The sequence below is a fragment of the Parasteatoda tepidariorum genome, chromosome 6, assembly GCF_982258835.1.
Source record: "Parasteatoda tepidariorum strain Cologne lab strain chromosome 6, Ptep-v5.0, whole genome shotgun sequence".
Lineage (NCBI taxonomy): Eukaryota > Metazoa > Arthropoda > Arachnida > Araneae > Theridiidae > Parasteatoda > Parasteatoda tepidariorum.
Genome location: NC_141760.1, coordinates 103,989,781 through 104,007,008, shown reverse-complemented (window position 1 = coordinate 104,007,008; position 17,228 = coordinate 103,989,781). Strand labels below are relative to the sequence as shown.

Genomic DNA, 17,228 nt, shown 5'->3' with positions numbered 1-17,228 from the left:
TATATATATATATATATACCTTCGAGATTGTGAATAAATGTGCAGGTGCATACATTCCCCCCGATGCGTTGATAACGAGATTAACTCTACAGTTTATTCTTGATATGGAACGTTTATTAAAAATTAATTTGTTGAAAGAAATATTAAAAGAAAGTTTTTCAATATAACTTGTTTTTCAAGGCAGTTGAAAGAAAGTTTGTCTCTCTAATAGATGGAGAACAAAAAAAGATATGATTTATCACTCGAAATATACACCGAAGAGCCATTACATTATGACCACCCTCTATCTATAACAATGGGCTCGCCCAGATTTTCATGGTTTCTCGTCTAGGAACAATGTCTTCATGGGGCACATTAGGACCCATAATCCTCTTAGAACAATCCCTGACGTCTGTAAGCTACTTGAACATAGTTGCAGACCAGGTTCACCCATTCATGGCAGCAGTTTTTCCTGCGGGAGATGGTGTTTACCAACAGGATAATGCACCATGTTATAAGGGTCGAATCGTCGAGAAACATTCCAGTGACTTTCAAGTCATGTCTTGGCCCCCAAATTCACCTGACCTTATTCCAATAGAGCATTTGTGGTCCTACTTGGAAAACCAAATTCGTGCTGCCACGCTAGCCCCTCGCAATGTGAGGGAATTTCAGGACCAGTTGGTGTGCGCTTGGTACCAGATACCTCAGACTACCTATCAGCACCTTGTGGAATCAATGCCACGGCGGGTGCTAGCAGTTTTGAGGGCTAAAGGTGGTCCGACATGTTATTAGCAGGATGGTCATAATGTAATGGCTTTTCGGTGTATAATCATCTTCTTACTTTTTTGATGCAATTGAAATTTTATAAAAACAATTAATCCTATTGAATATCGCTGCTGTTATAAATTAGAAGCTTATACTGCATTTCGAATGTCTGTATTAGTGTGAAAACGCTTACTACATAAATCTTGCAGTTTAAAAATACTGCTTTCTTTATAAATTATATTCTTCAGAAACTAAGCGAACAATTTCAACTTTTTGAATTGCGTCTTCGTTTAATATAGTACAAAAATGTGTACACCTTACAATTCAAAAAATGTTCGATCAAGGTCTTAAATAAAGGAATTTTATAATTTTGGGCAAAAATATTTTCTACTTTGCTTAATAACTTTTCAAAGTATGACGAAATACTTTTTTTTTAACGACAGGCACTGAATTTTTCGTTCTTCGCCAAGTAAGGTGCCTGTAGTGTTGCTCATTTTGCGTAGCCTGGTGAGCACCTCTTGTGACCAAAGTCACGGAGGCGCTCAGCATTATCTACGCCACACTGCCACAGATGAGCCACATTCATAAAAAAAGGAGAACAATACATAGAAATACCCATGCTCTGAGCGAGATTCGAACCCGCAGCCATTGGATTCGCAGTCATGCACGCTAACTGCCCGGCCACCTGGCCAGCTATATGACGTAATGCGAGGTCGGCTATATGACCTGGCCGGCTGTATGACGAAATAAACCTGTGACTGAAGAGTTGGGACCCTGTTTTCCAGTTATAATTTTTCTCGTCAAAAATCCAAAAAAATACTATGTTTATTCAAAAAAATTTCGTTTTGTGTCTGATTTCGTAATCTAACATATACATACATATTCCTCTTCACCCTGATTTCAAGCATAAGGCTTCCCTCACAGCTCTCCATGTCTTTCCTATTGTTTTCAATTCACTTAGAATCGTCCTGCACTATGTATTTTTAGGCCTTCCTCTTTTTCCTATTGCCCAGAGGGCTCCAATCAAAAAAATTTTTTACTTCAAATCTTTCCGGTTTCCGTAGAACATGACCAATTCATTTTCCTTTACGTATTTCCTCTCCAATCGGTTTTGCTTTTTTTATGATTTCTGCGTTACAAATTTTATCGATGCATAAGATTATATAATGTTAATAAATACTTGAAGTTTTTTTAACTGACATTTTTGTTGCAGTGCTGTTTAATGTATTTAGTATATCTTCATCAGTTCCTTATTAACCTAACATATCATCTTCACTAATTTATTAACATATTTGATACCCTCTCTTTGAACCAATACGATTGGTGCTTAGTCCGTGGAAAATCTGATCAATACAACTAAAGTAAATGAGCTTATTGAACACTGATAGTTAAACTAAAGAGAATTTTCCAATTTCCTCACGATTCAAACAAATGTCGTATAGTTACAATCGGTAAACATTTTGCAAACAATAGCACGACACGTTTTCCGTTAACTACGACACTCATTCAATTGGTTGCAAAGTTAGAGGAACTGCGTTAAATGGACTCAGTGGTCGGAAAAAACTTCATTATTTTTGTAGCTAACTACGACTACTTTATTACAAATGCAGTTAATTTCAGCTACAACTACTTTGTTTTAGAAAAGTAACGACTACAAACTACTTTAGAGATGTAGTCACTACTTTTAGAAGACGAACTAGGCTGAAGAACTTAATTTACACCCGTGTTAAAAATAGTTCTGAATAAAATTTCCGTTGAGCAAGAGATCGAAAAACCAATTATTTTATTTTGAATAACTACCACTTTTATTTATAGCAAAACTTGTCTAGCGGATAGTCAAAGGGGATTTAATGTAGTGTTTACGACACGTAGTGTTTCAACAATTGGGTACTTGCACTTCAAGAAGAAGTGCCACCCACGTGACTTATGACGTCAGTACCAACAAATCTTTATCAGCAACATGGAGAATTAAAGTTGAACTAAATTTCTCTACGTATCTTAAAATGTTAATTAACGTTAAGTTAATAAAATGTAGTATTAAATTAACGTCTGTATTAAATCAACGTTAAGTTAATTAAATACAGACCCATATAGCACATCGAATTTGTTAAAATATAATTATTTGCAGTTTATTTCCTTCACTTAACAGAGGTTTATTATTTGTTTATGTATTTTAATGTAACCGCGATATATTTTTGTTTTGCGTACCTGGCAACTTCAATGTATTATAAGTTTGTTTATGTTCTACGTGGCTTCGTGCCTATCTTTGTGTTAAATAAGGAATATATGGCGAAAAAATTTAAATCTTTGTGAAAGAATATAAAATGTGTCACCAAAGATAATTGATACTTCAAGGGCTTAGCTTACTCGAAAAAGAATGAAAAAAACAGTTGCAATCGCAAACAAACACCACGTTTCAACAACCAATCAGGAGCAAGGTACCCGCATTACGTCACTTGTAGGTATCCCATTTTAAATAAACTTTAAATGTAAATAAAATTTCAGTTATCTAAACAAAATTATAAACATTGACTGAACTGAATTAGCAGTCACATTCAACGAAAAATTTGTTTTTAATTGTTGTTCATGTCTAATGTTTCACCATGCGTAATGAAAACCAATGGGATGCCTGAAAGTGACGTAGTGTGGGTATCTCGACCCTGATTGGCTGCTGAAACGTGGCGTTTTTTAGAGTTAGCAACTGTTCTTTCCATTCTATTTTGAGTAAGCCAAGACTGTCAAATATCAATTCTCCTCAGTGACGCATTCTATATTCTTACGCAAAGATTCTTTCTAAAATATTTCAATTCTTTCAATATGTATTTACACAGAGACTTAACACAAAGACAGGCAAGAAGTCACGTGGAACATAAACAAACTAATTGCCAAGTACACAAAACAAAAATATATGACGGTTACAGTAAAATACATAAGCAAATAATAAACTAAGTTAAGTAAAAGAAATAGATGAGAAATAGTTATATTTCAATTAATTCGATGTTCGATACGGCAATGTATTTAATCAACTAATCGTTAATTAACATTCTAACTTATGTAGAGAAACTTAGCTCAATTTTAATACGTCATTTTGCTGATAAAGATTAGCTGACGTCACAAGTCGTATGTGAGGGTATGGGAGATCTTCTTCTTGAAGTGCAAGAACCCAATTATTACATTAATGGAAACAAATAACATTGATCGTAGAGTTTTTTTTACTATTATTATTAATTTTGAATCATGCAATCCAAATCCATCATATCTGGCAATAATATATCGATTAATTAATTTCTATAAAATCGTACACTACAAAACTTCGATATTACTCAATAGTTTTATCCGTAATAAAAGTTCTTAATGACAATTTTATTTATTATTAGTAGAATATACCTCTTACGGGTAGAATAAAATCAAAAAAATATCAATAAGTCAACTTTGAACCCGAACGCTACAAAATAATGGACAAAACTGAAAGGTACATCCCAGAAAAATTCATCATCATCATATCTGACTAGACAGCCCAGGGTGGGCCAGTGCCTTCCTTTGAATTCGAATCCACTTCTCTCTACTTTTGACACTTGTTCGCCAGTTTTTCTCCTTTAGAGTAAGGAAATCAGTCTCAACTAAATCCAGCCATCTCAGCCTGGGTCTACCTCTTTTCCTGCTCGTTAGGGGTTTATGTAATAGAAATCCCAGAAGAATTAATAAAGGTAAAATAATTCTAACTATTTCTTTCCTTATTATAATTTGTTGCCCTTAAAATTATCAAAATGATAAATCTTACATAATATACTATTATTTACATCACTCGGAATCTTAATGAGTTCTTTTTTTTTTTTTTGTTTTTTTTTACATAAAATAAAATGTTGTCAAGATTCGTTTTCTCTTAATTTATTTTCTGGTTTTTTTACCACTTAAATATTTTTTTTCTTCTTACAAATAAGTGTTCAATATATAAATACAACAATATATGGATTTTTATAAAAGTTGTTTCTATTTATACTTGAAATTTGTAATAAAATGACTTGTAATAAAGCAACATGAAAATTTAAAAACTATACTTTACCATTGAACTAAAAAAAGAGGAAACAGTTTTATTTTTTTCCACATCATTTTTCAATAAACGTTGGATTTTGATAATCGTTGGTGTGGAAGTGTATTACGGAAATTAATGGTGTCCACTGTTCTTGTTTTGGGTTTGACGAAACATTTTGTGTCTGTTTTTGTTTTAAAGTGGTCGAAACTTCGGTTGGCGTTAAATTGTGCCCTAGGCTCACACAAAGATCAGTGCTGACACAAAATATCCTCAATGGTAGACGGATCAAGGTTTACAATCCCCTTACCGTCAGGCTAACCGCGGAAGGTTTTTGTGGGTTTTTTTCTCTCTCTATGTAACGCGCAAATGCTTGTAAATTCCATTAAAAAATCCTCCATTTAGTGATGCTTTGTTCCAGTGCTTGATCCATTAGCTCCCTTGTCTTCTGGGTTAAGTTCAAAATTCAACATTGATTGTCTAAAACCCAAAAATGGGTTGAATGTACAATGCTGGTTGTTAAATAAAACGAAATAACCTAGGACGGTGTTCTATAACATATAACTCACATTAAAGAAAAATAAAAGTCAAACAACTATATGAAAACATATGTGACTTTATTTTGTTTAGACTTTAGGACGGTTTGGGCAATCATACAATTTGTTGACTCGGGCAATATCCGATTTACTATACATGTACTTTCTAATCACGTCCTTTATAAGGCCACCATCTTTCCTCAACATTGTTTTAAGATTCCTCCAGTCTTTGGAGAATGTATAAGAGCCATACAGCATGATGGAATCGTAATCAAACGGAGAGAGAAGCTGATTCTGGTGAGGTTTCAACAAGAAAAACTGATCCGCCAAACCTGTAAAGAAACAATAATGTATTTTGAATCTTGCTTCAGTTAACGGCTATTTATCCACTGATGTTTATTTAAGCATTCCTTTATTCACTAATTATTAAAGAATTTGTTCCTGCCGAATTCTACATTTTATTAGCTCGTGTTTAACTTGATTTCGAAAGCAACAAAAAAAAATATAAGAATAAAAAGTAAATAAAAATGAGAGTAGGAGCTCCAGAATGAGAGTAGGAGTTCCAATGAGAGTTGCAAAGTTCCTAAACAGACGGTGCAGATGACTAGATAGCGCCGTGGTGGCTCAGGAGATAGAGCGTTCGCCTTCTAATGAGGTGGAGCGCGTTCGAATCCCACCAATTCCTTACCTGGCTCGCACCGACACAGTGCTGACGTAAAATATCATCAGTGGGTTAGAGTCCCCTTGCCATCAGACTAACCTCGGGAGGTTCCCGTTGTCTTCCTCTCCATGTAACGCAAATGCGGGATAGTTCCATCAAAAAGTCCTCCGCAAAGGCAAATTTCTTCCAGTACTTGATCCAGGAGTCTTCTGGATTGGGTTCAAAATTACAAGGCTACGTAGTTGAACATTTGTAGTCGTAAACCTAAAATTGGGTCAGCTGTTCAACGACGGTTGAGTCGTAACGAGTACTTGAGTCGTGCTCCAGCCTTCCTTGGGAACAACTGTGCTCAGATACAGCTGTGTAGGTAAATTGTAGGGTTAGTTCTGTATCTTTAAAATGTTCTGATTTAACAAATCTCCCGCCAAGAAAGAGATGCTGTCAGTGATGCGTTTTTAGTCTGCAGAAAATCTGTCTGCTGCATACATTCACTGGCAGATTTGTGAAGTAGCAATTTGAGAAGTAGCGAAATTTCTTGCCATGCTGACAGGGAATTTCGCTAAGCTGGGATCTGCAACTCAGATCCCAGCTATATTGGACTCTTTTGGTTGGGAAGTTTTGGACCAACCCCCTACAGTCCAGATCTTGAGCTGAGTGATTTTTCATCTTTTCCGATATTTCAACCATCATTTTTTGGGCCATCGCTGCAACTATGACGAAATACGTGAGAACGGCTGTGACCTCTTGGTTAACGGAGCAAGCGGCAAGTTTGTAGGAAGAGGGCATTCTAAATCTACTTGTAAGGTGCAATAAGTGTTTAAACAAACTTCAAAACTATGCTTTATTTTATTTTATTTTATTTTATTTTATTTTATTTTATAACCATCGTTGAACAGCCGACCCTATTTTGGGTTTACGACTACTAATGCTCAACTCTGCAGCCTTTGAGCCAATTTTGAACCAACCAAACTCCTGGGTCAGTACCTTCAGGGGTATTGATTTGTTATGTAAACATGGAGGACTTTGCGACTAGACAGATTTAACGTGCAACAGTCATCATTTACTACTCAGAGAGTCTTCAACCGGCGGGGATCGAACTCACAAGCTCTTGGACATGGGCCCACTACCCTACCAACCAGGCTATCCCAGCCTCTGGCAACTATGTTGAAGGGAAAAAAAGAGAAGCGCACGTAGATTCTGAAAATAAATTTGCTTCTTGAAAATTTTCTTTCGTTTGGTTTTTATTTTCAAACTGCCCTTACTTAATAAACAACCCACGTACATAAGCACTATTTTAGTAATTAAAAAAAGGCATAACTAAACCTTCTTTGATGTTTTCCCAGAAAATAGTTATGTATTCGTCTCGATCTGATCTGTTTTGTTCATGATAGAAACCGATAGCATGTGCCAGCTCGTGCAACACTGTTCCCATATAGCCACATCCTTGTCCAAGAGATAATGGTTGTTGCCCTCCGGTCTTGCCTACATGAGAATAGCACCTAAAAACAATTAAAAAAATCAACAAAAAAGTTTTGATCGCTTTATTGTGATCACTGGTTACCCATTGGTTAAATGCTTTTAGTTTCTGGATTGACTCCGATAAACGCCGCAACACTTCAAATCATGGATTGCAAAAACTGCCTCCATTGATGTTTGTCGTCGGATTTGTTTTCAAATCCTGCCTATGTACGCGTTTCAAGACGTCACGAAATACTTTTCCTTCTTCAGTATTCATATTTATATTGAAATCACCGTCAAGCCAGTAATTATACGTTAATAAAAAAAATATATACTTTATAAAAAAATATAAAAATACTAATAAATTATTATTATGTAAATACATTAAAAATGCCTGTTAGTGAAAAGAAAAAGAAAAACAGCAGCGGACGCCATAGCAACGCATGCAATTGCGACGCATGCGCACAGCTTACTTTTAATCTTTAACGCAGTTGAAAAGTATGTGGATGCCATCAAATCTAAACCAAAACCCATTTTGCCAATGGGTAAAAAAGAAATTGAGAATAATAAATAAATATTTTATGCGAGCAAGATGCTGACATCAGAGAACATTTAGATTGAATGAAAATTTTCTGTACTGAATTGCACTGTACAGCACAAAACAGCAGATGGCAAAAGAAGCACTTCCCACGCCCACTCTTGTACGTAATAAAAAGTACGCATGCGTACTAATACGAGAGTAACGTGTTGAGATCATATCTATGTGATCTGAGCCGATATCATGTATGGTACCTCCTATCATGTATGGTACCATGAGCCATGAAGAGAGAATCATATAATTTCGTATATGTGATCATGGTCGGTCCTGAATATGTCAAGTATGTACTCATTACTCTTCTTGAACAAGTTATTTCTATTTTTCCTTCCAAAGGCACTTGTTTTCTGATTGGTATCAAAATAGGAGTAAGTAGGAGATAAAAGTTTGCAAATCATTCTAAAGATCAACTGAATCCGTCTTAAAATACATACCCTTGTCCCGGGAAAATTCTGATGTAGTCTTTCTCATCCTTCCTGGGAACAAATCGAATACAGGTATCTCTCTTATAGAGCCACATAGCATTTGTCATAATAGCCGGAGCTGAAAAGAAATATTTTCATTTTCAGAACACTCAGAATCTCAATAAAAATTAGTTCTGTCCAAAATCTCACTTAACCTCCTGGGGCTAATTACAGCTTTAGTCCATCATTCCAGCTCATAAGAGATAGCTAGAGAATCGTTTCGACGATGTCGTTCGGAAACAATCGAAAAAGTTTAATCAGTTTTAATCTTCTAAAAAGATGGGAATCCTTCTTTTTTTTGTGATAAACACACGATTTCTTGTTCCATTAAGAAGCTTCGGAAACAAAAATAGCAAAAATTAAATTTTAATAGAAAATACTTTTTAAGTCTGCTCCGATTGTAGCTTTTATTGTAACTTTTCCAATAAAATAAAAATTTGCATAAAATATACAAAGAAATTAAGAATCTGATTGGTGCATTTTTAAGTGTAGCAGTTAAACCAGATTTAGTAAGAATATTCCCATAGTTTCGAAAAATCGTGATTTGAATTTTATTGTTTTCAACTTGCTCTGTTGTATTTGGTTTTGCAGACAAAATTACTTAAAATATTGGTAAAAAGAGTAAAGAAGTAACGAATGATGTCACATGAAAATTATGAACTAGATTGTTCGGAAAGTTGGCAGTCAAAAGATAGTTTGCATTTCAAAAGTTGAAAAAATTTGGCGTGAGTGCCAAAATTCGATGGCATAGAACTTCTTACAAAATGGAGCTCATTATTTCATTACAAAAAAAATCTATTCTTAGAGCATATATATATATATATATAGTATTATAATTGGTAAACATTGTAATGCAATACGTTAAAAATAAATACTAATAGGAAGTATATAAAAAAATCTCCTGAAGGAAAACCCGTTACATGTATGTTTAAATATAAAATTATTGTATATAAACTCGTGAAAAACGGGTAATTATTAAAAAACTGCAGTGAGTTTAATAAATCTGGTCTAGTTATTATAATAGACTAATATAATACCTGGTATATTCTATATTGAATATATCAGGTATTCTATATTTTTATAATATATCACCTAATTTATTCATTCGTCGAATTTACATTATATATCGTCTGATTTCACCAATTGATACACGAACGTAAACAAGTTCAAAATTATTGTATATAAACTCGTGAAAAACGGGTAATTATTAAAAAACTGCAGTGAGTTTAATAAATCTGGTCTAGTTATTATAATAGACTAATATAATGCCTGGTATATTCTATATTGAATATATCAGGTATTCTATATTTTTATAATATATCACCTAATTTATTAATTCGTCGAATTTACATTATATATCGTCTGATTTCACCAATTGATACACGAACGTAAACAAGTTCAAATCGGTTCAGTAAAAACAATAAAGCTCACCTGATAATAAATATTTTACATAGAATCTTATAATGCGTCTAATAATATATATCCATGAAGAAAAATAACATTTTTAAGAAGAATTGATTCATGTTATTTTCTTTATGTTAATTTTCGTCACATTTCCTTTAGAGTAAAGTAAAGGGATGGACACTTACTGACTGTTTTATCTAAACCAGGATCCAGTTCATAAGGAATGACTCCACCGGGCCAATATTGCAGTTTGTTAACTATAGCATTACGATCCTAAAAAAGAATTACAAATATGAAATGAGTAACGTCTACAATGGAAAATAGGTTCCGTACATGACTCCAATTGTTTAAGTTATGTTGGATAGTCTTTTTCTTTCAAAAAAAAATAACCACAGATCGTAAAGACACGGTGCGCGGTATCACCCCTCGAGAAATAAAGTACTCCTTTTTTCAAACTATGTTTCTTCCCGGCACGAAAACGGAAAATTTTGCGGTAACACGCAAATAAAAACATTTTTGATTAGAATATACAGCAGGGGGAGAAAATAATACCAATTTTTAATTTTTTTTATAAAAAAATGCAAAATTTGATTATCTGTGAATTTTTTTAGAACTTTCTACACCATTTTGTCGGATTTATCAGTTAAAGTTCTTTGAAGTTGTCAATACTAAGCCAAACAATTTATTAAATTTACTTTATATCAGTTTAAGTGAAAAGAGCTTCTAGAACGTTTCATTTAAATTCATTAAGAAGAAATCTTACTTCGTCCAATTCAATGCCCATCATGTCTCCACCAAACAAATCAGGGTTTTCTAAAGGAAGGTCTCCTGAAATAAAGTTAAAAAATCCATCATGTAAAGTAACTTCCATCTGTTTATTAACGATGTTTTGTGTGTTAAAATTATAGTTACGAATTGTTTTGTTGAGCAAATGCTATAAAATTTAGAAACTTGAAATCATAATGGTATGTAGGAAAATACACAGAGTGCAAAATAAAAAGACTACCCTGAATAACTTTTGATCGAATAATCTGATCTTCACGTTCTAAAACTCAGTCTGAGTGTCAATCTAGAAGTAAAAAATAAATATTCCAAAACAAATTAGGCATGCCCTCTAGAATGCAACTACAGAGTTGAAGTTTAAAGTGTTAAAAAGGCCAATATTCAATTAAATATCTCGTACAATTTCTTTTATTTATTATTTATATGTATTTTATACATATACATATATATATTTTTCATATATATTTTTAGAAATAAAGTTATTGCAATTTTAAGTGCTTTTTTCCTGATTTTTTCTTTTGTTTTCAATAACAATTACTTATTCATTGTTGGCGAAAAGTTTATCTCTCATGAGATCTGCATTTCATAAGCTCACGCTGTTAAGAAAATATCGAAAAACTAATTTAAAAAAATACGGCAAATAAATACCAGATATAAATCAAAACCTTTATATTTCATTTTTTTTTTTAATTTGTGGGTTTCTCAATTGAGATTAAAACTGTTAGAGCTTATCAAATGACATAAAGTTGTCAAAAATGAGAAAGAAAAAAGAAAATTTAGAAAAAGAATAATAAGTTTTATTTGCTGAGCGGAAGTTGCAAGTGCATCGAAAAATTAGTTAAAAATATAGAGAAGATTTTTTAAGGGATGTGTGTGAGAAATTTTTTTTTTTAAATGTTTACAAATTTAAAAATAAATTTACAATTTAAACAAAAAATAAACTAGGGGAAAGATATAACCTCGTCATCAGCTTACACGAATATATCAAAAAAAATTGTGCTTTCCAATATTGCATCAATGTAGCCAAATATATCAATACAATGTGCGATAGGAGCTCCAAAAAATTGAAACGAAAATAGAACTTATTAAGCAAAAAAATGTAAGATATAACAAAAAAAAATGCAAAATAAAACAATCAAGCAAAAATAGAAAATATGTTCTACGTTGAAATTTTTAAATGAGGAGCTAAAAAGTCATCAAAATTTTAATCTTTGTAATTTAAATAATAATATTATCATTAAAGAATTTTTAGCTTCATATAAGAGGTTGAAAATTAAAACTTATAATATACAATTTTCATGCCTAATAATCAGTCCAAAATTTCTATTCAATTTGGAACAATCACTTGTGAATCTAATTCTTACTTAACTAAACCTAGCACCATTTTCTCCAACTACTTAAATAAAACCATTAACTATATTATTCAAGAAGGTTTTTTATTGGATTATCACTAATAATCAACCGATTTTAGAAATCAGTAAACAAGCTAAAATTCTATTGCGACTTTTGATTTCCGAGATGCATTTGATTCCCCTTACTAAACTAAAAGATGTTATTACAAGTTATTATTATGATTATAAAAATATGCTTATTTGCGATTTCGATTACTGGAAAATTCTAATAAATTTTTTTTCTTTGTAATAATTATCTTGACAATGGAAAACAAATTTCGGTTCAAATTGATGTAATAACCACAAGTATCTATTTATTCATCACTCTTAGCTGGCATATTTATACACAAATTATGAAAAAGAACTCTTAATTTTAATTTTGCTTTTAGATTTATTAATGATTTAATTATCTTTAATCTTCAAGATTATACAATTTTGTTAAATAATATTTACCCCGAGGAATTAATCTTGCTTCGTAATCATGGTGTTAATATTAATTTTAATTTTTTCGATTTAAGTATCAAAAAAGAAGAAAATATCTGCATTCTGGATTTATACGATAAAAGAAATGATTTTAATTTTTTTATTTAAATAAGCTTATTACATAGAATTCTAATGTTTCTGAAAACGTTTACTTAAATACAAATAAATAAATAGAACTTAAAGAATTTGTAGTAATGTCGAAAAAACAAATTGACGAACTCATCCAAATTTTAATTAAAAACAATGGATATCCAACTGATGTAATTAAATTCTAAATAAAATCATTGAGTTAATTGTATGTTACAATTAAAAATTTCTTTGTAAATCAAATTATTTCTTCACCATGTACAAATCCAATTCAGACAAATCCGTGACTAGAAATATTTAAGAAAGAATTTCTTTAAACAATTTTTTTTGCTAAATATTAATAATTTCTCTAAATTTCAGCTTATTAATATTAAAATTTTAAAATTAAAATTCAACTATATTATTTTTATTTTACTCTATAACCGTCGTTGAACAGCTGATCCAATTTTGGGTTTACAACTACTAATTCTCATCTCCGTAGCTTTGCAATTTTTAACCCAATCCAGAAGACACGGGAAATCCTGGATCAAGTATTGGGAGAAATTTGCCTGCGTGGAGGACCTTTTTAATGGAACTAAGCAGCATTTGTGTTACATGGAGAGGAAAACCACGAAAACTTCCCACAGTTTGTCTGACGTCAACGGAACCCATGATCCGTCTGCCACTGAGGATATTTTATGTTAGCACTTTGGTACGTTCGATCCTGGTGCGGAATTCGTTTAGACCAGGCATCGCTGGGATTCAATCCCGGTTTACTTCGTTGGAAGGTGAACGCTCTATTCCCTGAGCCACCACGACTCAACTTTATCAATTATAAACTTTGAATTATCCTGTATAATATTATTTACCTTTCACATAACCAGCTCGGGCCAATCCAAGGCTACTAAAAATCAAATGCGCTCCTGTGCTTCAGTAAGAACGCGCCATAAGTTGAACCTTTCCTTTATTTAACTTTCTATTTTTATGTTTTGTTGTTGTTCATTTACGTCGCACTAGAGCTGCACAATGGGCTATTGGCGACGATCTGGAAAACATCCCTGAGGATGATCCGAAGACATGCCATCACAATTTTGATCCTCTGCAGAGGGGATGGCACCCCCTCTTCGGTAGCCCGACGACCTGCACGCGAAGTCGAGCAGTTTACGGTAGAACAGTTTAACAAGGACCCATACCGCACACCCGGTCCCTACGCAGACTGATGCAAGTGATCACCCACCTGCACACTGACCGCAGCCAGTGATGCTTGACTACGGTGATCTGCTGGGAACCGTATCTTAACGATCAGACTTTTGAGGAGGGAGAGATTTTTTGTCACTTTGTATATCTGCAAAACTTGCGAGTATGTGTTACTTCACGCAAATTGTGTATTGTAAATTATGTATTATGAAATGTATTACTTACATGTTGTTCGCCAGAATTGTATGAATGGCTAACACACTAGGATGCGCTGCAAGCTTTTTTATTACCTGTCAAATTTTGTCTTATTTTGTAATCTGTCAAACTTGTAACAAAAACATTTAAAATCATTTCTGAAAAATGCCTGTTAGTATAAGTACATTTCAATTCACTACTTGCTTTATATATTACATTTTGAATTTTATTCTCTATTTACTTGAATTTTTATTTTCTATTTTTTATTGATTTATTTTGCATTTTTTTGTTTGTTTTATTTTACATTTTTTTGCTTTATTTATATTTTTTGCTTTATTTATATTTTTTGCTTAATGAGTTCTATTTTCGTTTCAATTTGCTTTGGTGCTCCTCGCACCATTGTGCTGATAAATCCTGCTTCGGCTATATTAATGAGATGTAAGAAAGCACTATATACTTTTCAGATATAATCGTGTGAGCTGATGACCAGATTATATCTTTTCCGTATTTTATTTTTCAAAGTTCAAAATGAAGATAAAACAAAGAAAAATTAAAGACAAATGAAAAAAAGGGGGGAAGTAATCAGTAAAAAAATAACAAACAACAGTATTAAAAAAAAGAAGAAAAAAAAAGGATTAAATTTTATTTAAAAAAAAAATCGGAAAAAAAATTATAATTTAACACGCATTTGCCCGAAATGGATTTGCACATGGAAAAATTAACAAAGAAAAAATTTTAGTAGATAATTTTAGCCTTTTCTTGTACTTATATATATATATATATATATATATATATATATATATATATATATATATATATATATTGTGGTGATCCCATGATCACACCAATTTGTGGTGTGATCATGGGATCACCACAATATTTACTTTTCCTACTGGGCTGTCTCCAACAGGAGCGCCCTCTTCATTGCCTTTGCAGGATCTCTAGGGCTCGACTCATAGCTCGTCTTTAGAGATTCTTGCAACCGCTAGGGAGGGGACGCTATCTTTTTGGAGATAGACCAGTATTCCCCGTGGATCTCGAAGAGTTGGTTGCTTTCTTAAGCAGCAGAATAATTTTTTGTTTTTTCCCCCTGTGTGCTCTAGAGTTTAATCATTGATTTTTACCATAATAAGTTTTTCCTTATCTCCTAATTATTTGAACCATCAGGTAAATTCAGCAAGAAAACAATTATTATTCAAATGACTTAAATTAAATTACTATCTACTCCCTGGAGCACACAGGGAGGATCCAGCATGCACGTGGTGCAGTTAGGCTCTTGTGCATGGATGAGCCGCTTACTGAAATGAACATGTTTCTCAAAAACTGAAATGAAATAGAAATGTTAAATAAAATGCCTTAGTCTACAAAAATCTGTACTTTTCATTCGAATGGAGACATACAACTTCCAGCACAAGCAGATGGCGAATGATCTTCACCACATGGCCCTTCCATCAACCACATCCCCCGACCTATCATAGTATATATATATATATATATATATATATATATATATATATATATATAATAATACAAATACAAATAAAACAAAGAAAAATTATGAAAAAAAGGGGGTGGGAAATAATAAGTAAAAAAATAACAAACAACATTTTATTTAAAAAAAAAAAAAAAAAAAAAAATTAAATGTTAATTAAAAAACCGGAAATAAAGCCGGAAAAAAAAGAAGCTTTCAAGCTTTTTTTTCCGGCTTTATTTCCGGTTTTTTAATTAACATTTCATTTTTTTTTTTTATAAAATGTTGTTTGTTATTTTTTTACTTATTATTTCCCACCCCCTTTTTTTCATATGTCTATAATTTTTCTTTGTTTTATTCTTCATTTTGAACTTATCTAATGAGTGCTGTTTACTTGCAGCTTAAGCGCAATAAATGATACTTATTGTTTTTCTTAACTTTCTTAGTGTTTTCTTGTATTTATTTATATATATATATATATATATATATATATATATATATATATATATATATATATATATATATATATATATATATATATATATATATATATATATATATATATATATATATATATATATATATATATATATATAATAATAATAATAATGGAAAACATACAATAATGGAAAAGCCTTCAGTTTTTGAAATTTTTTTTAATCTTCTCAAAAAATACTTAAAGGATTATTTTGTAACTTTAGAGACAGTTCTTGCGGTATTTCATACTTAGCTGCAAGATTTAAAACTTACAAAGGATTGGGAGACCTATAATAAATTACGATAGAAAACTGTTATTTTTGAACACTTTATGCCAGAAATTCAAGCAATAAGCTTGTAACTTGAATCAATTACTTAAGTTGTTATTTGGGATAACTTAGTATTCCTCGAAATGCACAAAATCCAATAGTCTTCTCTGTAAAAAGGAAAATAGAGGTAAACCATTTTTTCCCAATTAATATCCAGCACCATAAATCAACTCTTCCCTAAGAAATTATTGTCCTGTCTTCAAATGAAAGAGAAGTACAATTTAAAACTTGACAACTCCAATTGTTGATAGGTTTAAAAAAATATTAAATTGCATTTTATAAATTTTTGCTTAGACGCACTGCTAGGAATCCACACTAATTTCCATTTTTAGTCTAAGTATTTTAAATTTAATATATTTTTTTTATATAAAAAACATAATAAATTGATTATTTCTTTAATTTTAAACATATATTACCTTTGACAGCCACATAGAAAGGACACGAAAATACGAAAAATACTCCGAACAAAATCAGGGACTCCATTTTCACAGCTAACTCCTAAACAAAATCGGAGTTTTCACTGGGATGGGAAACGTGATTTGCATTTATCTAAATCATTCTTCGATAAATTTACAGCAGGTGTTAGAATTCTCAAGAGAAAAAGAACTCATTTTCCCCCCTTCTTATCTTTTAAAGAATATTTGCATCAATGAAGGTGGGAAAAAAGTGCTATATTTGTGCTATATTTGTAAAACTGTGTCGAAATTTTGTTTAAAATTTTACGCAAGATATCTACCGGATTAAGAACCTCAGAGGCCCTAAGCACTTTTGTTTCTCAAATTTTTGTTTCTCCTTAAATGTAATTAAGAACATCAATACAAATAAATAAAAAAAATTCTTAAATAAAATTAAAGTAAATTTTCAAAAATAAATAAATTTATATAGCGGCCAAATGTAACGCTTTTCGCAGAGGATTTGGTGGAAATCAAAATTTTTCTATTAAT

At 31.9% G+C, this 17,228-nt stretch overlaps 1 protein-coding gene across 1 annotated transcript; it reads right to left on the bottom strand.

Moving 5' to 3' along the window:
• Positions 1-5,374: 5,374 nt before the first annotated feature.
• Positions 5,375-16,859, bottom strand: LOC110282811 (astacin-like metalloprotease toxin 5). The gene is made up of 6 exons (XM_043055844.3): positions 16,701-16,859; positions 10,656-10,720; positions 10,078-10,165; positions 8,459-8,567; positions 7,295-7,470; positions 5,375-5,642 (listed from the first exon to the last, which is right to left on the bottom strand). The coding sequence occupies exons 1-6, from the start codon at positions 16,765-16,767 to the stop codon at positions 5,401-5,403; spliced, it is 747 nt and encodes a 248-aa protein (XP_042911778.2). The 5' UTR covers positions 16,768-16,859; the 3' UTR covers positions 5,375-5,400.
• Between the last annotated feature and the right edge of the window lie 369 nt (positions 16,860-17,228).

Bases quoted from the DNA above. Each gene is read 5' to 3' on its own strand.
- LOC110282811 (XM_043055844.3), bottom strand. From the start codon at position 16,767: ATGGAGTCCCTGATTTTGTTCGGAGTATTTTTCGTATTTTCGTGTCCT. The intron at 10,166-10,655 runs GTAAGATTTCTT...ATTCTTTTTTAG, and splicing joins TGGGCATTGAATTGGACGAA to GATCGTAATGCTATAGTTAA. The intron at 5,643-7,294 runs GTTTAGTTATGC...GTTTCTTTACAG, and splicing joins CTGGGAAAACATCAAAGAAG to GTTTGGCGGATCAGTTTTTC.